A 23783-nucleotide genomic window follows, 5' to 3' on the forward strand; every position below is an offset into this window, starting at 1 on the left:
TACTTTCCAGAAAAAAAAAAAAAAAAACTTTAAAAGGGATAAACAAAAAAAGACCAAAAAAAAGTGAACCACTTTACCAAGTTCTTTAGATTTAAAGAACGAGAAAAACAAGAGGCTGTTTAGAATTCTTTCCCTGGTTCGGATGTGTTGTGTTATTTGAAGATTTGTTTGTTTGTTTGTTTGTTTGTTTGCTTGCTTGTTTGTTTCATCTCCTTTTTTTTTTTTTAAACAGGGCAATAATCATAGTAAATAATAACAGTAATAATAGGCATTACATTAAATAAAAAAGTGAATAAACAAAATGGCAACTCCAATGTTTAGCAAGATCACCATAACAACCAGGATAGAACTGGAGCCCTGCAATAGAAAGAAGAAAACACAGTATTAATTAGAGATGGTCCCTTCCACCCACACACACCCACACACTGACACAAACACTGACACACACACAGTGCCCCCCCCCCCCCCACACACACACACACAGACACACACACACGCACACAAACAAATACTAATCTCTGTTGAAAATTCAAGCATTGATCTACAAGAGTCAGCAACAAACCTATCCATGTGATGTCTCATCTGGGTGGCAAAAGATTAGGAAAGCAATGGAATTTGTGTGTATGTTTCTGTTTATTTTATTTTATTATTTTTCACAATGCACAGCCATATTGCGTGTGGGGGTGCTTTTCTTATATGGGTATATGTCATATTATTATGCAGTTCATATTAAAAAGGCTGTTTTTATATGCTGAAGCCGATACATCCCTGTTATTTATGAGAGTTCGATCTGTAAAGGCTTAAAAACACACATTTACAAACTACTTCGTTTAAGAGTGTAGGCAACAATCATGTGACTTAAAGGTACATTAAATTGAGTTTTTTATTACATTAAATTGTTTTTTTCTACCTTGTATACCTAAGATTTTGTACCTTCATTACAGTCTTTTAAACCAGCATGGTCATCTACAGTTCTTTTATTAAAAAGTTATCCTAAAACTGGTGTTGAATGAACCTAAGGATGCTGCAGCATATTAGGACTTTGAATAAATAAATAAATAAATAATATCTAGAACTATGGTTATGGAAACTTACTATCTGAAAATAGTTTGGTGCCACTGTACTGTATATGAATAAGAATTCCTGTATTTATCTCATAAACAGTTCTGTTTGTAACCCTCTTGAAAAAGTGCATTATATTGTTTGCTTCAACCACAAAGAATTCACTTCACATCAGGTGCCCTTGCCTGAGCAGATAAGCTCCACTGGTACGGCGTAACCTATTACCTAGCAACAGAACTGAGAGAGCCAATAGCAGAGCTGGTTTCAGGTAGTGCAGTGCAGCTAATCTCGGACAGCTTGTCCTGTTACTAGGGTACTCTCATTAAAACGCTGCGCAAAGCTTGCACAACAGAGAAGATCATTAAAGATGCAGGATCTGTTTTTTTGTCAAAATTGATAGACATGTGGTTTACAACTCTTTTTTAGATCAGGTACACAGCTGGGATGAACGGGTGGTCCCGTAAAAGTTACAGGTGACACAAATAAATGTAGTGAATTAACTTGAGTAAACTTTGAGTAAAAGCCTTTTTCATTGTAGACATTGAGAAAGACTTTTGAATTTATTGACTTTGAGCATTTCTAATCCTAAAACTTAGTTAGGCTGCAAAGTGAGGTGAAAAAAGAAAAAGTGTATGCTCCCTGAATCACAATGTATTATAAAATATATATATATATATATATATATATATATATATATATATATATATATATATATATTCCTATTTATAGTCAATTCATATGAAGCAAACATCATTTAAACAATAGACACATATTGATATCAGTGGAAAACCTGTGCTTGACCTCCCTGTTTAGAGGCTAGGGGTTTAAGCATAGCAAAATGTAATACATTTGAAAGCATGATGAACTATTTAAAAACACGGCAAATCAAGGTGAACTATGGTAAATTAATAGTATAACCAAAACAGCTAAATGACTGTGCAAATATACTGCACCGCTGTTCGATCCACAGACCAGGGAATCGAGACTTGAGACAATCGATGCCCCGGGCTGGGGGCTAACCAGCGCACATACATCCATAGGAAGAAGCATTTTAACCCCTGCACAAAAGAGCCAGGCTCCCTTGAAGAGCAGTTAGAAAGCCTTTTATATTTAGGGCTTCTGATTTTTGGTTTTAACTGATAAAACAGCCTCGAAAACTAAATCACTGTATATCCAATAAACACTGAAAAAAAAAAAAAAGCCTAAATGCAAAAACTCCAGAAGAAAATGCATGTGACGTAGGGATTTCGTTGTAGAACACAGCAAAGGAAAGAAGTTACACTTGAAGTGGGCAAATACTGTCATTTTATTATAAATATCGTAAAAAAAAAAAAAAAAAGTAACAATAATTTCATACAGTATATAAAAAGTGAAGGCCCTGATTTTATTTTTTTTACATATAACTTGAAAATGGCTGAACATAAGCATCAAAAAATTTAATGAAAAAAAAAAAAGAAAAACAGAAGCCCTATTTATATAACATCAACTCATCTTTGCTACAATATGAATAAAAAGGGTGGACTATATTAGGGTTATATTTACTTCCATACAAATTTGATTCTAATAAATTAAAATGTGATTGCAGACTCAGTTTAGATGCTGCCTTTTCTCAAGCGCCTTCACCAAATAGGGTTGCCATATACAGCTTCATCGAATAGGGCTGCCATGAATTTCAATCTTGTTTCAGCCCTCAAACACAGTCTGCTATTGGTGTTTGTTTAGTTGTCTAAACATATCTGTTTCCACAAATACACATGTAATAGTCTGGTAACTGTATTTGCCCTCAGCAATGCCTGCTCAGTTTGCTGATAAAACAGTATATACAGTGCCTTAAAAAAGTCTTCACACCCTTGAACATTTTTCACATTCTGCTGCCTAAAAAATACAATGCATTAAAGTAGGACTTTGTTTCATTGATCTGCACGACATCATATACACTTTCAACATGAAAGAACAATTATACAAACATTCAAGGCAAGGCACATAGTAAGTTAAATAGAGCCCACCTGTGACCAATCACAGTAGTTCAACTGATTCGAATACTCTTGGATGAAGAATGAAGCTGTTTCTGTTGTATGAAGTGAATTTGAAGCAAATGGCAAAACATGACAAACAAGGAGCAACCAAAAGAACTCTGGGATAAAGTTATTGAAAGGTACATATTGGGGGAAGGCTATAAGAAACTTTCAATGTCTTTGAATATCCCTTGGGGCACTGTCAGGTCCATCATTGTAAAGTGGAAACAGTTTGGTATCACCAAGACACTGCCTCGATCAGGCCATCCCTCCAAAGTCAGTAGCCGTGGCTTAAGGATACTGCTCAGGGAGGTCACTGTGAGGCGTAAGATTACTTTAAAAGAACTACAGAGGTCTCGGCTGAGACTGGGGAAAATGTTGACTGTTCAACAATTTGAAGAATACTCCACAAACATTACCAGTATGGGAGGGTGGCAAGAAGGAAGACACTGCTGAAAAAAAGCCATATGATGTGCCACATAGCTTTTGCAAAGAAACACTTAGGGGACACTGCACGCATGTGGGAGAAGGTTTTGTGGTCTGATGAGACCAAAGTGGAACTTTTTGGTCTCAATGCTAAGTGATATTTGTGGTGTAAACCAAACACGGCACATCACCCTTCAAACACCATCCCTACAGTAAAGCATGGTGGTGGCAGCGTTATGTTTTGGGGATGCTTTGCAGCAGTAGGGGCGGGAGGCTTGTGAAGATAGAGGGAAAGATGGATGGAGCAAAGTACGGGCAGATCCTGGAGGAAAACCTGTTCCATTCTATGGGACTGGGGAGAAGATTTGCCTTTCAGCAGGACAATGATCCTAAGCACAAGGCAAAAGCAACAATGGAGTGGCCCAGCAAGAAGAAGGTGAATGTCCTTGAGTGGCCTAGTCAAAACCCAGACCCGAATCCTATAGAAAATCTGTGGCAAGACTTGAAAACTGCTGTCCACAGACGATCCCCAGCCAACTTGAAAGAGCTTGAGCTATTCTACCAAGAAGAATGGGTAAAAACTGCACCATCCCACTGTGCTAAGGTGGTAGACACTTATCCAAAACGACTCATGGCTGTTATTGCTGCAAAATGGGCTTGCACCAAGTATTGACTCACGGGGTGTGAAGACTTCTTTTTTTTAAAATGTATTTTTTAATTACTTTTTGAATATTTCTATATTTGTTCTTTCACGTTGAAAGTGTAGATGATGTGTGTGTAGATCAGTGAAAAAAATCCTACTTTAATGCATTTTGAATTGTATTTTTTAGGCAGTAGAATGTGAAAAATGTTCAAGGGTGTGAAGACTTTTTCAAGACACTGTATAATGTGTGTGTGTTTAGGCATTTTTTGACACTTATAATATGTGTGTTATTTTAGCATTCATGAATGAGTGACAATGGAACTGGGGCCCTCCCAACCACCAAACTCATTTCACTTGTGCCCATAGCCGGATTCATTCACACAGTGCAGTAATCATCATGTTTCCCTGTGCTGCTAACACATCTTAATGTTACCATAATTGTAGTTAATGAGTTTATGTTAATCAACTAATTTTCAAATATCCCATCACCACCACATACTGATTATAATCTACTCTCAAAAGATTAAATTTATTCCTTCATTACTTCTGATGTCCTCTTAATATCTGATCAAAGCCTGCATGTGAATTTGCTTTCTGAACTTATAGTATATTAACTTCTCTGAACCATGATAAAAGGAGGGGTTGTATAATATGAAACAGCAGAAATACTTTTGCATTTGGGTGGTTCATGTTTTGTGATGGAGTGGACTCTCCTATCAAGGATATTGAGACTTTAGGACCCTGGGGGTTCGGAGAGGACACTCCATCTTAGTAAATCTGAAGTTACTAGGAGGCCATCCTGGTAAAGGCCTCATAAATTGGATAAATGAACGACTGAATAATGAACGACTATTGAGAAAATTGCTAATCAGCTACGACTGATTAAGTTCATTAATACAAAAGACCACAGTTTGAATGTTCTGGTGGTTGGGGGTTTAAGACAGGGTCCGTGTGTGGACTGGGAACAAAGGGAAAACGGTATCTTATTAAAATTACACTTGTGTTAAAGTGTTTGTGACTGGTAAGCGGCTTAGCCATCCAATCTGGTAGAAGGGATTGTGGCTAGTTTAGTTAGCACTCCAAACTGGAATTAGGTTTTGTTTTGTTTATTTTGTTTATGTGAAAATAAATAAATATACATGCACTGCCCTGTTTAAAACCTACCATTACTTGAGGAGTGCTGTTCTTTTATAAAAAGACAAGTGAAGACAGTCCTGCATGTGGCACACACAGTGTAAAACACACTGTAAAACACACATTCACAGGTTTGATTTCATTTAGGGACTGGTTCACGCAGCTGTAGAACAGCCAGAATTGGATTTGTGAATGAACATTGCTGCTTTACAGCTGGGTCCTAGAGCCGTAGTGAAGTCAAATCTCCAGTGCAAGGGACTCTGGAAGTGTTGCACAGCACCCTGCAGTGTTTACAAAAAAATATTTACTTTTGCTGTATCCTTCTATCTCAGCAATATATGTTTAAACATGATTCCAATTCATTGTGTATTTATTCTCACGGATCACCTGGAAATATTACTTTTACTTGGGAGCAATCGACGAGAGAAGTAGAATTTCTCTTATGAGCAACAGTGCATATCCAGTTTATGCTCCCTCCTGCAACATTGCTCCGATCAAAATCAATAACGTATTGTAGGAACAGAAAATGAAGAGCAGCAGGAAGGGAACAAGATCTGGATACACTAGATGCTTACAGGATAAATTGTATTCCCCAGGTGATTTATGACCAGTGATGTGTGAAAAGGACAACACAAGATATAGCCATGCATTTCTTGTAAACACTCCAGGGTGTTCTGTAACACTCTGTTTTTTTTTTTTTTAAACCGATAGGAGGGTTCTGGAAAGTTTATGTTTTAGCTAAGATAGCTCCTCACAGCTGTGTGTCTGCGTTTCAGTCTTAGGTCAGTTGTGTGAATTATCTGCCTCTTGCTCTGACACTATCTAGCTCAATGAGTTATATCTAGAATATTGTATATTGGGCTATGCAGTAGAAGCTGATATCCACTCTACTAGATGTCTGAGTGGCTCCCCACGATTGGCTGTGCCACCAGTGGGCTTACTGGGTGTTCTGACCTTGAGTATATCTTTCACAGAACCCTACACTATATATCTTTATAAAATACAGGTAAAACCATGTTCTACACATGTAAAACCTGGTTTGTCTTCATTCAACAGCTCTCATCACAGCTACAGCTGACAAAGGAAAAGGTCACGTACCTGTCCCCTGCCCAGGGTTTTACTGCTATTATAAAACCAAAAATATATATATATTTTTTTTAAATAGATTGTATTAGCCAGCTTAGGGGACATTCAGTGAATGACCACTGCTGAGTAGCTGTTTGTCTGAGAAGATCAGTGTGGTTTTTAACAAGTTTTGGTTATTAAAGTAACAAAAGATGCTTGGATGAAGACCTTGGTGTTGCCCTGTTCAGATAAAGCTTGTTGTCTATGGATTAAATCCCTTGTGTACTTTAATCCTTGTAAAATGGTTAGAATAAATACAAACACCATGCATACAGGTAAAGATCCTTGTAAAGGTTTAAAATAAGGCACATAAATTTAACACAACTGTCCCCCTGTTTTTACACTTTAATATACATTTTCCCTTTATAATTTATTTTTACTGACACTAACTATTAGAAATTAAAATAGGATGTTAAGTTGCTTAATTACAGGACTCTGTGCTGTGTATCGTAACACTTTTTAACATAGCATTCCAAACCTACACCCACACCCACCCACAAACACACCCCATCATCCAGTAATACATGAAGAGAAATGCATTCAGTACTTATAAGCTTATTAAAACATCAAAATGCAATAACTGGGTTCCTGAATGCACTGTTTATTTCACAATTCCAAGAGGAAATTAAGTGTGTATGTCAGCATGGGCATGTGTGTGGGGGTGGATAGGAGTGTGTGTGGGGGAGAGAGAGTTTTTCAGCAACTGTGTTTACATGCAAAGAGTGTTCCAAGTGCTGAATACAAATAACCGTATGCTTACAAAACAGTATATAGACCTCCCTACCCTAAAGGTATTCTGCTCTTGCATGTCAGTTAAATTCTTTTGAAAGTCCATTGTTGCTACAGTATTGAAATCTTGCTTTTGAATCTTAACTGTGAGGTTTTAGTCGGTAGTTTTTACTAACAATTCAACACAATAATGTTTTGTCTGTCTGTACAGCTGGCTCTTAATTCAAGCTCTTTTTAGTTTTAGTTTTGAAAAGGCATAGAGAAGCGTCTGCAGTGACACAAGTAAGATTACATTTCTTTAAACCACCTTTGGTGTGGGTTTTATATTTATGCAGCAACTTTCTGTACAGCGTGTAAAGGCCAACTTGATATTTGGTCAATGCTTTGACGTGTTGACCATTATACCAGCTGTACTCGCTTATGTTTCTTCCAGTCCATTTCAAACTCTAGCCTGCTCAATTCAAGTAATCAAGGACATGGTCGGTATCCAGCTGCTGTGAGGTTAGTCACGCAATCAGCAGATCACTGGTTAGAATCCTGGTTGTGCCAAGTTGTTGATCTTGGCTGTGGGGGCCCATATAGAGCTGATTGACCTTTACGCTCCTACGTGCTATAGAGGGATATTGCATGGGGTGGGTTCACTGAGCAACAGCTACCCTATTGGTCAGACATTAAACCAAGCCAAACAGATGTGTAATTTTGAACTCCAAGATTCAGAAGCTTGTCAACATCAGGTGCTTGTTTGTCGGATGAAAAGAGGTAGAGCAGATGGCAAGACAGAGGAATGGCCATTGTTCTTCAATATTCCTATGTCGGCTTGTGGGTCGAGTGTGAGGTGGCATTTTAGTTAGGCATTACAAAATGTGGGTACTCTAAATTTAAAATAAATAAAATTTAAAAAAAAACAAAAACTATGAACATAATTTAAATCGTTTAATTAACGTCATGTAATCAAACACACTACAAAATGATTCTATCGAGTGATGCAAAACTTTTGGCTATAGCTGTACACTGCTTGTATCCTTTGAGGGGAATATCATAGGGGACATAACTCAGAATTACCTCTCCTATAAGGCAGGGTGCACATTTTAGACACAGCCCTAGTGTGCGTGTGAGAACAGATGCCTGTACTGTTGCAATAGTTGCACAGCTATGTCAAGCCAGTCCTGGAAATGTCTGTGCATTCTCAGCTGGAGTATATGCACAAGAACTGATGATACTTTGAGGCCCCAAGGACATGCACAGAGAATGTGAGAGTTGCAGATCGGTCACAGACTCCAGCACTTAAACTGAAGGGAGTAGAAAGCAAGGGTAATTCAATCCTGCTTGTACATCCTGTGTAAAGCCGCAGTAGATTTGGTCTCAACCCACTATTGATTGAACCATCCATTAACACATTACATTCCTCAGCAAAGACAAGACACTGTCAAAAGAGCTGAAAGATCTTTTTTTTTTTTTTTTTTTTTTTTTTTTTTAATAGCGTGTAGTAGTTAATTGGGAAAACTGTACATACCCACACTGTCAATAAGGCAGCTTGAATGCTTAATGAACAAAGCCAATCTTCAAACAGATTTCTACTGCTCCTCCCAAATAATCTTCAATGGAAATGCACACAATGCATGCATTATTCAATGCAACGGTTCTGTACTAAAATGTCAGAATAAGGATATCTACAACACAGTGGGAATATTTTCTATGACATACTAATGGTATCACAATGGTATGAACCTATACACACTGCTGGTAATACATTGTGCTACAATGGTGCTCTATTATCAATACCAGACAGAGTGCAACTGTATCAGGATCACTGTGAAACATGTATTCCAAATCCATTGTGTTGCCATTGTTGGTAATGCCGTGGTTCCCTAATGACAGCATGGGCAGTTCTCTGGGAGATTTCCAGTGACAGTTATTTTATTTATATAAATAAGTTTGCTACTTGCTGTGCTACAGAGCAATGCTAGAATACTCTATATGGTAAGAGTTTCAACACCTACACAGATTTTAGAATCTGAGGAGGGATGGGAACATATTGTACATGTTCTGCTGTACAGGAAAATCAAGATCTTCCTTTTTCTAACATATGTTACTAGATTTGTGCCGGTAATACAGGAATAGCATACTGAGCTGGTTGCCAGGAATCCCAAAAAAACAAATGTTGCTGTTTTAAGTGCCAACCTATATGTTAAACTCTGAATCTCACTTTCCTAATTAGAGGACCATCTCAAAAACCCATGCATCTTCAAATACTCACCGAGTCTGATTTGAGTTCACTTAAATTCTCTTCATCGTGCTCTAGTGCAATGGGTAAAGATTTCTGTGGGGGGGAAAGGGTCAAATCCCTTCTGAGGGGCCGAGACTCAAGTTTGTCCCCCAGTCGGAGGCAGCTATCCAGCTTCTGTACCGTGGGGGGCTCGAAGGGCCGCACGCTCACCTTGGGCTGGCATTTGCCTCTCATTCTTTGAACCCTGAAGGCCCTGGGCTCTGAATGGTTGTCCTCGGCAGGGCTGGGAGAGCCATGAGCGGTGCCGGATGCAGAGGAAGCTGCGTGGTGCTTTTTAGAATGAGTTTCTTGCATATAGGAATCCATTCTTTTCAGGGGCTTCATCTCCATCTCATAGTTGCTGAGTTTCTCCTCGTCCTGCTCCAGCAGCCGGGAGTTGGCTAGGATTTCACTGTGGGAGCGGTGTGTCGCCCAGGAGACGGTGCTGGGGCAGTCAGACCATCGCTCTCGGTGCTTGTGGTTGAACGATGCTTGCTTGTGACCATTACTGCTTCGGACCCTTGTGTCTTCCTGGATGGAAGGGGTGTTGGATCTGCTGCTCCCTCGACTGCCACCTCTACTGCTGGGTCCCAGTGCTGTCAGCCGCTTCTCCTCGTTTCGCCTGCTGGGTCGCAGGTACTCCCTTGCTCCCCCCCTCCCTTCCACGAGTACCTGGATTTCGCCTGCGCCCCGGTCGTCGTCAACAGCTGTCTGCCGCAGGAATCTGGCATTCTTGGTGCGGCGAGAAAGCTTGGAGGGGCTGGCGGAGGGAGGGGTGGCGGGCCGGCTGGGTGAGGGGCTCTGGTCTGGGGTGAGATCATGGGGGGTCGTCCCCTTCATGTGCAGCTCGGGGCTGTCGGGGGTCCCCGTGGAGGTCACTTCAATGTCGTTCTCACTCGAGTTCTGATGCTTTGGCCTTTGGCACTCCAGCCCTAGGGGAGTGGAATACAAGAGCATGAGCAATAAAAAGGCTACTCTGTGTTTATATAGACAGACAAAGTGGTCAGATTTGAATGCAATGAGGAAGGCTGTTAGTCCAGGTGTTATGCCAAATACTTGTCTTCAGAAGAAGAGTCTCATTAGCTGTCAGCACTCATGTGAATTCATTTGCGCATGCCTTGTTTATGTTTTGCGACATCTTTGAATCTTGGCTAAAAACAGTCTAATTTAAATGGTTTTGCATTGAAATTTGATGATGGTAAGGTCAACACAAGAACCGGTTTCTCTGGAAGATGTGTAGGTTTATTTATCGCAGGGGAAATACCCAAAAGATTCTTGGAGAAATTTTCAAAGAAGTTTAAAGAAATATGCAGACAAGTTCACTTTGTAAGGCGAGTATTGAACTCCACTACAGTATTCAGCTCTGCTGCAGCAGTAAATGCACTAATTATCAGCACAAAGTTCTCCAGTCTTACAAAGCAAAACATGTAAAACAAAACTACATATCCAATCAATATAGTTATAGAATGTATTGCATATTATTACTATATTAGTAAAATTGTGCTGGAGTGACAAATAAGGCTAGGAGACACTATTTGACAGGGACAGTATTGTCATAAGACCGGCACTTAGGTAAAGGCAGATTTGGAAAAAATATGAGTACTCATTATATGAAAAACAGAACCAAGAAACACTCAGAACGTCTGTAAACACCATACAAAACAAGCTCAGTGACATTTGAAGCTACTATTTAAGATATATAGGCAGTATAAATATGCTGTGTGTTTTAATTTTTTGAAGAGTATTTACAGACATTCTCTTAGGTTAAATGCTGCTTTGAAAAATGAACCCTCTCTAAAACAAATAAAACACTTGATTTCATTAATCAAAATAGCCCTTATGTTTGTGACTAGGTTGCATTGACTCAATATTGGCAGGTCACTTTATTATTACTTTATGATATTTTTTTTTTTTTTTAAATAATAATAATATCCATTTACCATCAGTTTTTATCCAACCCCTGTTTAGCTGGTGTCTGAACCATTTTTTGTTGCAGCCTCTCATAAAAAATAAATAAATAAATAAATAAAAAACTCTAGACACATATTGCCAAATTCAATACATACAGCTACTGTGCAAATTAACTTCTGTTCCTACGGCACCTAACTTTGATTGCCCTTGCAAACAAAATGTGACCATTGCTGCACTAGGTCAACAGCAGGTGCTTCAACAATTTGACCCCTGCATGTTTAATCTCCAGCTATTGCTGTAAACAGATATTCCCAAGATCTCATCTAAATGTTAAGACAGATAACTATCCAGATTCAACAATATGGTTCATTGATCATGGACATGATTTTGGCACTGTAGGCAGACTAGGTAATTGATTCCTCGCTGTGCTATTCCCTGTGGTTAGCATTACTGGGATTACATATGCACAGTTACTGGGAAAGAGAGAGACGGGGACCTATTTATAATAGCAAACACCCAGTCAATGGTCTTTTATAAGCAAATTGAAGCCAAATTTAATTCAACTCTTGGGAATGTTCATGGTGAGCTCCTCGAATGGCATTACAGGAGTCCTATTAAGGTGTTTATACTATTTTGGGAAAGGGAGGGTTTTTCATTTGAAACCCTGGTGTCTCTAATGATATTAAACAGGTACGGTCATTAGCACAATGTAGGCAGCACGCTATCAATTTTAAATTTCAACTAAGACTAGCCCTATAAAGTAGTTCAGACCTGTTCAGTATTTCTGTAGCTGGAAAAAAAATAAAAAAATCTGTGTTTCTGTTTTTATACTGTACCATCTGAAAAAAAAAGTAAATTTACTGATCCATTGTTGTATTACCCAAAAGTGTTTCATTGGAATTTAGACATGTTGCGTCCTGCACTCTTTTCATTTCAGATACAGCACAGATGGGAATCACAGGCACAACAAAACACAATAAACTGCCCCCCCAGTGAGGGGGAACGCCAAATAGTAATCAAGCATTCTTTCAGGGATAAACACAGGTTTATGTTTATTTTAGTTTCAGGGTGTTGTATGTGTTTTTATCCTCACTATACTGGTTGCCTACAGTTTGTACCATATACCGCAGTATTACAAAAGACAAGCTCCTATAAAAAACGTGCCTGTCATGCATTTCAATTCACTATATTGGTGTCAATGTGCGGTATTGAAAGAAGCACATGTTATAGTATTTTCATTCTGCATGACCTCTAGTTCTCAGTTTGCTTGCCTTCCCTCCAGGAAATCTGTTATGTTTGCACTTCTTAGGTCATCTCAGTAATGTGTTTGGGGTCAAAGCATCTTACTGGATGAAAAACATATCAGTCATTAGGGAAAGCAGGTGGCTGGTTACTGATAAGAAAGAAGAGCCTGGAGGGGTGGGGGCAATTTCACTCTCCCTGTGCCCTTGCTGTCTCATGGCTCTGAGCTTGTTTTGATCTTACAACTACAATATAGTACGGCCCCACTGTCACATGACTGAAATGGAACAAGGAAGTCTTTTCAGTGCTGGCAGTTAGGATCAAAGCACCCTTGAAGCTACGTTGTCTTTCTTTACCATATATCTTACAACTTCTGAAAAAAAAAACTATGCAGTAAGATGTTCTACTTTCTCACAGTCTCAAAAGTTTCTCTGCTGAGAGAAAGTAAACAAATGTATAGAAATCTCATTTTTGAGGCAGCTATTTTGAGCTCCACAGACTAGAATAATAAATGTTAGTTCCCACGAGATATATTGTATTCAAAGCGGTCACCTTTATAATCAAACACACCTTTCTGCTATTTATGGAGTTTCAAAGAGATTCAAGCTGCCAATTCATTATGCATGTATTGAAGTGCAGTTCTATATTAATAGACAGTACTAGATGCAATAGCAAAGACGGAAATAAGATTCCATTGCATAGCAGTTTGATCCATTCTGGAGTTTACTAAGACATACCTGAGCTTGTTACCTATACACTGTGGCTAATCAAGTTTGTAGGAATGGGTGAAACTGCTATGCAATAAGAGTCTTGCTTCCATCCCTGCTTGTACTGCTTGTGTGCACCCACAATTAGGATACCATCGCAATTCTGTGCTCATATCTGAAGGTACTGCACAGTAATCTTTAATATTTCACAAGGCAGTATGGAATAGGCACGATGGAGTGCATCCCTTCTGACAGGTGAGCTGGGTGAAGAGAAGCACATTCAAATCAGTTCATTAAACCCTAGTGTCTTTACAGTTGGTACACTGCTATAGGTTTGAGAGGTATAGGCAGATCAAACCAACCTCTTTGTTTTACCAATGCCATTAACAATTACAATCAAAGTGAAGAGATAACACCAGCGCTGCCATTCCATGTTTCGCACATCCTCACCTCTGGTTTATCCACCTGTAAGATGTTTGATAAAGTTCAGTTTTACTGCTAGGCATCATGAAGATGTCTGTGTCCTAACTGTCAGATGAATGATCGTGGGTCATTAACCTTTTAAAGCGTGCCACTGCCTTCTCCTTTGGCCTGTCGCCAGCATTCAACAAATCCATCGTTCATGCTACACTGCTGAAACAAAATCAGATTTATAGGCTGAACACTCCCTTTAACTCTCCTCCATTCCACCTTAACCCACCATGACGAGTTTCCATGGCAACCTAAAATAAACTGCAGTGTCTGTATTCTGCACCTGTAGTTTTAAAGGGTTAGAGAAATGTTAACCAAGGTTTTAAGCTCGATTGTTAGCAGCATTACTACTGCACCATCCCCTTTTATTGTGCTGGAGATATTTTGTTTCTTTGTTTCTTTTTCATCCTTTAAATCAGGATATAGAGATTTCTTCCTGGTACCTAATCACTTCTTGTGTGACACGTCACCTGTCTGAAAGAAGCTGAGCTACAGTAAAAAGAAGTGATTCGGCACCACCAGGAAGCATCAACAACTTTGATTTCTCTGGTGTTGTCTTTGAAATATCAGCATTTTCCAAAGTGTAAAACACAAACAAAGAGCGTAACCATCGTCGATTAAAGGAAAGGGAGACCAGTTAGAATATTTCTAGTGCCAGTAATTCAATACAATGCATTTTTAAAGCTCCACTGAGCACTTTACATAAAAAGAAATGCATATGTATATAAAAGGGTCCAACACTAGCTAACGACCAAAAGCCACGTCAGTATTAAGACTAGATTTAAACCCATTCTCAGAGTCTGCATCTCTAATACTCCGAGGGCAGGGATTCACAAAGGAAATGAGCATTACAACTGAAAGCCAACTGGCAACCACAGCAGTGATTGTAAGACTGGTGTTAGGCTGACGGAGTTTAGACCGAGCTAAAACCTAGTAATATATATTTTTAAATATAATTTACCGTCGCACTCTTTAGTCTCAAAATTGCATACATTAATTACATTTGACATCCCTTCCCCAGTCTTGTGTAAGCAGGCAGTGAAAGTGCTTCAGGTGTTCGAAGGTTAACTAATGCGTTTTAGAGTGGAGGCTATGGAGTCACGCCTCTTGTTAAGCTCTTGATTTCCACTCAGCGCTTTCATGATACGTCTGTCAATCATCTCAAGGGAGGTGTTTCCATTAGCCACACGTTCAGTTGTGCACAATATATGCATAAGGCCCTTGATTAATTTTCTTTTTAGAATAGAATGTATTTCTCGCCTTATGCCCAGCGGGAGCAGTCCTCTTTTGAGGTGAGTCTCTGACCCATCGAACACCTTGCAGACTCGACTGTCTCAATTGACAGTGCTATGGCAGGTGTCTCTAATTTTTTGTCCAAGCCCTGTCTACTTGTAATCCATCTTCACTGGAATGTTTAAAGAGTTATCAAGGTGATGCTTCTAAAACAAGTCTCCTTAGTTTCATGGGAGCTCATGTAATGGTAATGCATGCACAATGAATGCATTGTATGTCATTCTAAAAATTGCCCTTTCTACTATGGAAGTAGGTCAACGACAGTAACACACTTGAAAAGAGATGCTACAGCTGTGTTAGTTCAGTCAGAACAACGAACAAACATTAAAAATACAATCCTGTATATATTTGTTACTTTATAAGCCAATATTTCAAATTTCAGCTCTATAGTTTATTGTAATAGAACATTTCTGTGCCTGTATAATAAAAAAAAAACAATAAAGAAGTGTTCCTAGCAGCTCAGGCAAGCTTGTGCTGCAGATTATTTTGTTATTGTCTATTTTTTTACATATAGTAATATATTGTATATCCCCCACCACAAAAGTACCATGACTTACATCCCTGAATATATAAATGTAAAACTGTATAGTTTAATACACAGACAGACAGTCTTCATATAACCCCCCACTCCAAATTCTGATACTCTCAGTAAGTTGCGTAACAATATATATATATTATATATATCTATATAATATATATCTATATATATATATATAGATATCATTGATGATAACATGACATCATTATAGCCATGGATATGTATACCCAGCAAAATGCTACCTGAAAAAGTGGATCATGACCATGACCTAAATCCAATGGATACATAAATGTTAGTGTTAGATACAGGCAGACAGACACTCCCACAGTCCCCCAGATTCTCTCAATAACTTGTGCTAAAGAACGTCCAGTAGAACTTTATATTAAGGCATAAATAACTACATAATTAAACTCGAATAACTGGGTAACATGGTAACTACTTTGTAATTGCATAGACACGGCCTTATAAATAACATTTCGATACCTGATATAATTACATGGTAATGCCACGATTCATTTATGTGTATTTGTATTCCACTAGCAGTTTTGTTGATCTGTGTAAAGCTCTGAAGAGTGACTGACCGTTTCCCCGGTGCTGGAAAGAAGGGGAGAATTCTTTGGCAGTGATCCCGGCGAGCCGTGCTTCCTCCTGGGCTTTCTGAGCAGCGGCCACTGCTGCCTCCGCCTTCCCCCGCGCATGAGATGTCCTGTCAGAAAACAACACAAAACACACAGTCAGGGACCCTGCGCTACAAAACCAACACGTGCACAGGCTGCATTCTCATATAGTAATATTGCTGGAGGTAAGATTCAAGTTTAATTCCTTAAGATACACAAGGAACTGAGCGGTTGTTCAAATGGTTTCTCCTTGAAATACACTTTTGTATGTTCCTTGAACCTTAAAGGGTTAAATGGGTACCCTGGCAGAATACTGTATTAATCTATTTATAATATATACAATAAGTACTATAATTGCATCCCATACACAAAAAAAAAATCAGAAGTAAGCGATGCAACGACAACATCTCCTAGTTATGACTTTCGCAGCTCATTTTTGGGGGAATTCTCTGTACATCTTCTAAACTGTTGACTGTTGTTTTTGTTAAAAAAAAAATGTCAACCCGTTTTGAAATCCCCACATTAGAATCCAGATAAGCGTTCATAGGTGACCAAGAAAACAAAACCACAACAAAAGAAAACTGCCTTCGATATAAACCTTGTGGAAGTTGTAGAATCCATATATTATTAAAAAAAACAAAAAAACAACAACAAATGGGTCTGAAGTGAATGACTTTAGGTTTTGATTACATCTCAGTGTTCGCTCTCATGGTTTATGGTGACACTAGAACCCCTCGATGTAATTACAACCTTGTAATTCACTGCAGCCCATCTGTTTTTCTATATATAATTAGTAGTAAACATATACATCTATATAAACAACAGCCTTAGTAGTAAGATTATAATTAATGAACACCAACGTCTTTACCACCTCAAAACAGGTGTACAAAATCAGCAGATCCTAATGGTGTCCAGACCATTCCATATTCTTTTGAGGAAGAAAATGCTGCAAAAAATGATAAAACGGAACTAGCAGTATACAAATTTAATGTGAAAACCTATAGGAGTTCAACTAAATTGTTTACAATTATAACAAAATAAAGTCCACCCAATATACGTTGAAGGCTGTAATTCCATTAGGGCTGGTGTGATTTGTGCCACCAAAAAAGGAATTTCAGCCTTGTTACGTACAGTTGGAAGTTTATTATTATTTTTATTATGCATGGTATGCGCTCTTATTCATAATTTATTACTGTTTCTACTTTTTCCATCTCGAAGCCTGAGCCAGGTGGAGCCAGGTGGTTTGTTAAAGATTTGCATTGTTAAATATCAGTGCACCCCTAGTGGTCAAAACAGGACAAGATTTTTGGCAGCTGTGATCGAAGATAAAATTAAAAACAGTAACGTATTTATTTTCTTTCTTTCTTTCTTTCTTTGATTAAACCGCTCCCGTTCAAAGAATCATTTTCCATGTAGGATTAGTTTATTTTACACAGCGTTTTATACCCTCTCCCGTTTTAATGGACGGTAGTTTAAAAAAAAAAACAATCAAAACGTCACTGGAGGTTAAAGCAGTTAATAACAGGATAGAACTCGTCTAGATTTATACATAATTCAAAGTTCGAATTGTCTTTTTTTTTTATCTGCTTCTTATTCCTCTTTTACTGTGCTTTTTTTCTTTTAAAGCCTTTTATTATTATTATTATTATTATTATTATTATTATTATTATTATTATTATTATTATTATTATTTAAATCTGATCTGGTTTCCTGATCAACCATTTTATGTATTATTATTATTATTATTATTATTATTATTATTATTATTATTATTATGTTTTTTCCCCAAGATTAAACTAGATGAATATTGTACAGTTCTTTTGTTTCTTTTAGGGTAAGACTTTCTCTTCTGACTTGCCCTAAAACCCTGGAGGGATGTGTTGCACAGCGCTAACAACATCACAGTACATACATCAGACCTTCCCTGAACTCCAGCCTCTACAGTACTTCTATAACAAGGAACTCACGGGGCCCAATTTACAAAGCATCTCCTTCATCCTTTAATTAACTCCATTTTGTTAATAAAGGAAGAAAAACAATCTGGTTAATGTTTCAAAATGAAAAACAAAATTCCCTGAGGGTCCTTAAGGGAAGTTGAAATATAGAACTTAGTAGTTTTGTTGCTGTTTTGTAAACTTTTACTTTGTGTAAACTTGTTAAAGGTACTGTATCTGAAGATTAATGGAATATCATTTACAAGATTTAAATTAAATAAAAAAAAAGGAGGGCCTAGTTCATGCAGTACAAGGAGTCAACATCCAATTCATCTTTTGGAAAGAAGACCAAAAAGAAGAAAATTTACCAACCAAATCAATATGGGATGATTCAAATTACAGAGAATCTACATAACAGCCACCTATTGAAACTGTGCAGCAGTCTAAGCTGGATGCAAAGGGTAAAACACACGGATGGAGTGCTGAGCTGTGCCTGCCTTTCTGTTACTCTCGCAAGCCCTGTAGCAGAATGAGCTTGAAGGCGACTGATAAATTCCAGGAGCCGGCACTGCAAGCCTATTAGAACTGCGGTACCATCTTTCTACTCTCGCACTCGAGGGGGGGCAAATTCAAACTGAATTATTAATAAAGACTGCAGAATTCAGCTCTGCTTAATAGCGCACACAGGGCCCCTATTTTGGGACATATCCAAACCAAAATGTCTCTTACATAAAAAGTGGCGTTATCTCTTTATACTAAAGACTGGAATCTGGATTGTATGTATGGGCATGCTGCAGAACAATGAATAATACAAGCAATGACAAGGTACAGTACAAGTGTGATTGGGATGAAAGCAGAAGCAGATTGAAGGGAGGGCTCGTACATATTATCCTGTAATGTTGGTAACTGTTAAACATTCATTCTCTTATTCTGAAATAAACATTATGCTATGCACTTTATTCCATATTCCTAGACGCAGCAGAGAATAGATTTTTATCACTTGGCTGCACTAATAGGCAAAGCTTATGTGTTTTCGAAATACCTGCATTTGACTGCAACATTTTAGCACTTTGTCTGTTGCAGTATTGCTGCATGTCGAGAGATTGGTTTTTTGGGGGTTTTTTTGCCTCTATTTCTCCCTAGATAACTTGAGACCATTTCTTCAACACTATTGTTCCAGGCTTGATAGATAACCCTCTAACGGTGGCATTTTAACACAAGAAACTTCAGTTCTGTGCCTAATTTACAAGAGATCTGATATACTTGCACTTTGTTAAAGAGTAATTTGGTAAGAGATTGAAATATCACAGCCATCTAAACTGACGTATTTTTTTTGTTGTACAGGATCACTTTGTGCATCATATCCTGTTTCAGACATAACATCGTGGTAACCTCCACGGCCTTTCTAGAGCCCCTAAGCATGTCTCCTCTCAGTCTGTAGCCATTAACCCGTCCCCATGGAACAAATGTGTTCTACACACTGTATTTCTTATACATTTCTTATTCCACTAGGGGCAGGGTGTTCCAGGAGAACAGGTTGGCAATCTGGTTTACTAGCTATATTTGTTTGAGAGCTCTATGGAGGGGTATTTTATACTTCAGGATAACTGAATCTGCAGGAAGAGCGATTTAAAAAGGCAGAAGCTTAACAAGTGCTCTGGCTTTTCTGTTCCGTCCCACATCGTGGATTGTTATTGCTGTGTTACCTGTTTGACAATGTGGACAATAATCCTTACACTATCAGTGCTCTAGAGCGGACAAGTTGAAATGAGCTTGAAGCAGACTTTAAAGTTGTAAAACGCTGTCAGGATGTTAACAGTGAAAACACATATTACAGGTATGTTATTTAAACTGTTGTAGCAACACATGGGGGTGTGTAACGCAATATTGTTTGGAAGCCCCCCACTTACTCTTTAACACAAGCTGTGACATCCTGCTTTACTGAAATTGCTTTATAAAAGCTAACCGCCATTAATTTGTCAGCAATGTAGCACTCTGCTGTGCTTTAGCCGTGCTTTACCATGATTATACAGGCTTGGTACCATGCTTTTATCTCTGTGCTTTACTTTGTTTTCAGGTGCCCATTATTAAGGAGTAATGGAACTTGAAGTGTTACAGTACGAACAAGAGGAATGAGAGTGAATATGAATTAATTTGTTTGTGGGAAACAGTGCTCTGATAACATATAAGTAACACTTTTGTGTGGCATTAATACATTTTTATCCGATATGCAGTTACCCATTTATTACAGATATATTTTACTGAGCAGACAGTATGCAAAAAGGGGTGCTTGCATGTATGCACCATTAGACTGCCATTTCAATATTCCATATGAATGTTTCTGTGAGATTTATATTGGTCATTTCCTGCTCTACAAATATTTTAAGATATAAAAAGTAATCTATGTAAAACAAAGCTATAAATTACATTTTCTTAATTTGTATTCTAAGACTGCTTTTTTGTTGTAGTTGTCAGGCATGTGTAAAAAATGTCTGGAACAGCCAGAGTCTGTTTATAGCAGTAAGACTTTGTGCTAATAGAAAGACACTGGCTGATGTATCTTACACATGCCTATAGCAGGCAACTAGAGCTTTGGAATACTGCTGATAGCATGTCATTTTCACATTGTTACATTGCCTATTGCATTGCACAAATACAGTTGTCTCCGGATAAGAGAACACCCCTCGGTAAGTAAGCAAAGAGTTAGCCACCAGACACAATATGAATCAATCAATAAATAAATATATTTATTACTTGTTATGATGCACGTACATCAAGATATGAAATTAACATAATAAGAGAAAAGCAATAGATAGTCACGTGTATGTTAATAAACTATTGTAATAAAGTAACAGACAAACTAACGTTAATAAACTAACTGTCAGACTAAATTAACACTGCAACCCTACACACATTAAAAAAGCAGCAGCAGCAGCAGCTCTAGATTAATTATGAATACATGTACAGGAGCAATATTCAAGACATGCACTTTATTTAACAAACTGGTGAAGCAACTCACCCGAACGGGAAATACAAATTGCTTGGTGGCTTGTGTCTGATTCAGGTTTTTTTTTTCCCCCCAAGAGCTTTTTGTAGCAAGAGAACATCTTTTCAAACCAGGATGGAAAATACTGCTGTCGTCACCCACTTCAATTTCATTGGTTCAGTGGTTTTGAAAGTCTTTTTGGACTGAAAGATTCAGTTTTATGCCGGGGGTGATGTTTTGTGTGGTATTTTGTATGTGGGATTGTGGGTGTCCAAAAACCCCACAATACAATTCAACAACACCCCCAGCCCCCAACTCAACTGTGACCCCACACAAATATTACCTTTGTTATGATTTTAGTCGCATATATTATTTAAGGTTGATCATGTAATCTATATTGCCTTAATTTTTTATGTTTCCATGAAAAAAGAGCAATACTGAAAACAAAAGATACCCTTTCGGCTCAGCGTATGTGTTTGGTAGCTGGCAGCCGTTTTGGCTCAGGTGCAGAGGAACAGCCCGGGGTCAAGATGGCCGCCATTGCACAAGCACCCACTGTAAAGTGGCTAATTGTTGAACATGTTTTGAAATTAAGTTTGGAAGGAATGGGGTTAAAATCCCATCTCTGCCAAATACAGGTGCAGAATGTGGCTCGGGCTTAATTGAATAGCTAGTGATCAAGCCCTATCATATGCTTCAAAAGAGGAGCCAGACCCTTTGTTTAGGAGGCAGGAGAGATTTCAGTGAAGGCGGTGCCCAGGCTGAACACTGAAAGTGTTAGAAGGTGCAGGGATAGCTGTGCTTTGGTGCTGTTTTGTTTAAATGTTTTATTTGTGTTTGATTAAACCTTTTGTTCTGTTAATAATAAGTGTGCCAAGGTACTGAATTGCCGTTTTTCCGGGTCTCTGTTTGATATTTCTGCCTGACACTCTACCACACCTTGTAATGTTCATGTACATACCTAGCTATGTGCAAAAATATATTCCTGTGATATACAAGTTCTTACATCATGGCACTCCTTGGTCGGCAGCTTCATTTAAAAACAAACCGCAGCCGCTAATACATTTAAAATAAAGACAGGGACATTCAGCCAAACAAAGACAGGACAATTACAATACAAGGGGAAGAAAAACACTTGCTGATATAAAGCAGTATTTCCTTTCAGTGGAAGAAACATGAAAACCACTAGATACCTGAAAAAGACCTGGACAAAAACCTTCCAATTTCATCTTGTCAGAAAAAAAAGGGGCAAGACTTTGCCGGTTTGTTTTTAAAGTAATATGGAAAGACACACGGGTCAGAATGTCTCAGGTTGGTTTTGGACTGCCCAAAAGTGGGGGGTGAGGGGGTTTACAGTGCAGAGAACCTGGAAAAGCCTTAGGATTCAACTATGCTTTTTTTTTAATTAAAAGGAAGGCTGGTGCACAGCACATTAGTTCCTCTGGTTTTAAGGACACAGTTTGTCGTACCTGGCACGGGGAGGAGGGCAGTGTAGGTATTAGAAATAGATTATTCCAGAAGTGAAGAAGGGCTAGTCTGAGCCGTGCCTTTGTTTCTTCTATGGGTGTATCTCTCTTAACCCACAATTCCTCACTGGTAACATAAATCCCAACGGTAGCATCCCAGTTATCTTGACTATTCTTGTTGTTTAGAATAAAGTTGTATATGACATTATGGTGACTTTTTAAAACATGCCTACTCTCTAGTTCAGATGGAGCCCCAGATTTAAACCGTTGACCTGTGTTGCAGGGGAGCACACTTCTTCATTCCATTCACACCATGTGACAATGTTCAACTCTGCCAGCCCCGACTACTCTACACCTATACAGACAGAGAGTAGGTGGGGATGGATGAATTATCACATGGTTTTGAACGGATTGAGGGAGTCTCTTCAAAGGCAGAAAAATTATGATATTTTGATTTTGCCGCAACAGAACCCATTCATAATCATTTCAAACATCAAGAACTAGAAAGGCAAAAGTAAAAAAAATAAATAACTAAAAAAGGAAATTGGAAGCTATTTCCTCTTCAACTGAAAAAATGTATTCAAGCCGGTATAAAATCTCTGTAAGGCACTGTATGCCAGTGGAACGTTATTTTAAAGTCTGGGGCTCTGTAAATCACAGCATAATAAACATCTGGAGTAGTCACTTTACCTGCCATCTGTCATGCATAACGAAGCAACAGCCAACAGCACACTGGAAAAAACAACAACATACTCCCTGGTTTGTGTCTGTTAGCTGTGGTGCAGTTTATCCTGTTGCAGTATCCTTACATTTCTCTTTTAGAGAGAATTGATTATTTCACTGTCCGTCGGCTAACTCAGCCTGTTTGCTACACCATGTTGTTTCCAGAGAGAGGATAAAGTAGAAATCGTCGGTTCCTCCTGTTGCCCTGACAACCGCGAGAAGAGATTCCATTTATTTCTGTATTGCCTTGGTAATTGCTTTCCCTGTGGGTAAGTTAATAAGCCAACAATGAAACCTCCCCCCCCCCCCCCCCCCCACACACACACCCTTTAAAAAGCCTGGCTTGTTGTACATGTTTTGTAAGTGTGTTCTACGCTACAATTCATTATTATTCCTGTGCTGCCTCATGCTTGAAGTGTGTAAGAGGGTGTAGTGGGCCACCATGGGCAGGCATGACTGCCTGGAAGGTGTTTGCATTGTTCTAGAGGGATGCGT

The 23783-nt window shown here is 38.5% G+C and overlaps 1 protein-coding gene across 1 annotated transcript in view; it reads right to left on the minus strand.

Moving 5' to 3' along the window:
* Positions 1-238: 238 nt before the first annotated feature.
* LOC121325485 (junctophilin-3-like) overlaps positions 239-23783 on the minus strand; it is a 46666-nt gene continuing 23121 nt past the window's right edge. The window contains exons 3-5 of the mRNA XM_041267999.1: positions 16144-16268; positions 9392-10332; positions 239-357 (exon numbers count right to left, since the gene is read on the minus strand). Coding sequence (XP_041123933.1) covers positions 277-357; positions 9392-10332; positions 16144-16268 — 1147 coding nt within the window. The 3' untranslated portion in view covers positions 239-276. The remainder of the gene's footprint in view (positions 358-9391; positions 10333-16143; positions 16269-23783) is intronic.

This window comes from Polyodon spathula, chromosome 13 (assembly GCF_017654505.1).
Source record: "Polyodon spathula isolate WHYD16114869_AA chromosome 13, ASM1765450v1, whole genome shotgun sequence".
Classification (NCBI taxonomy): Eukaryota; Metazoa; Chordata; class Actinopteri; order Acipenseriformes; family Polyodontidae; genus Polyodon; species Polyodon spathula.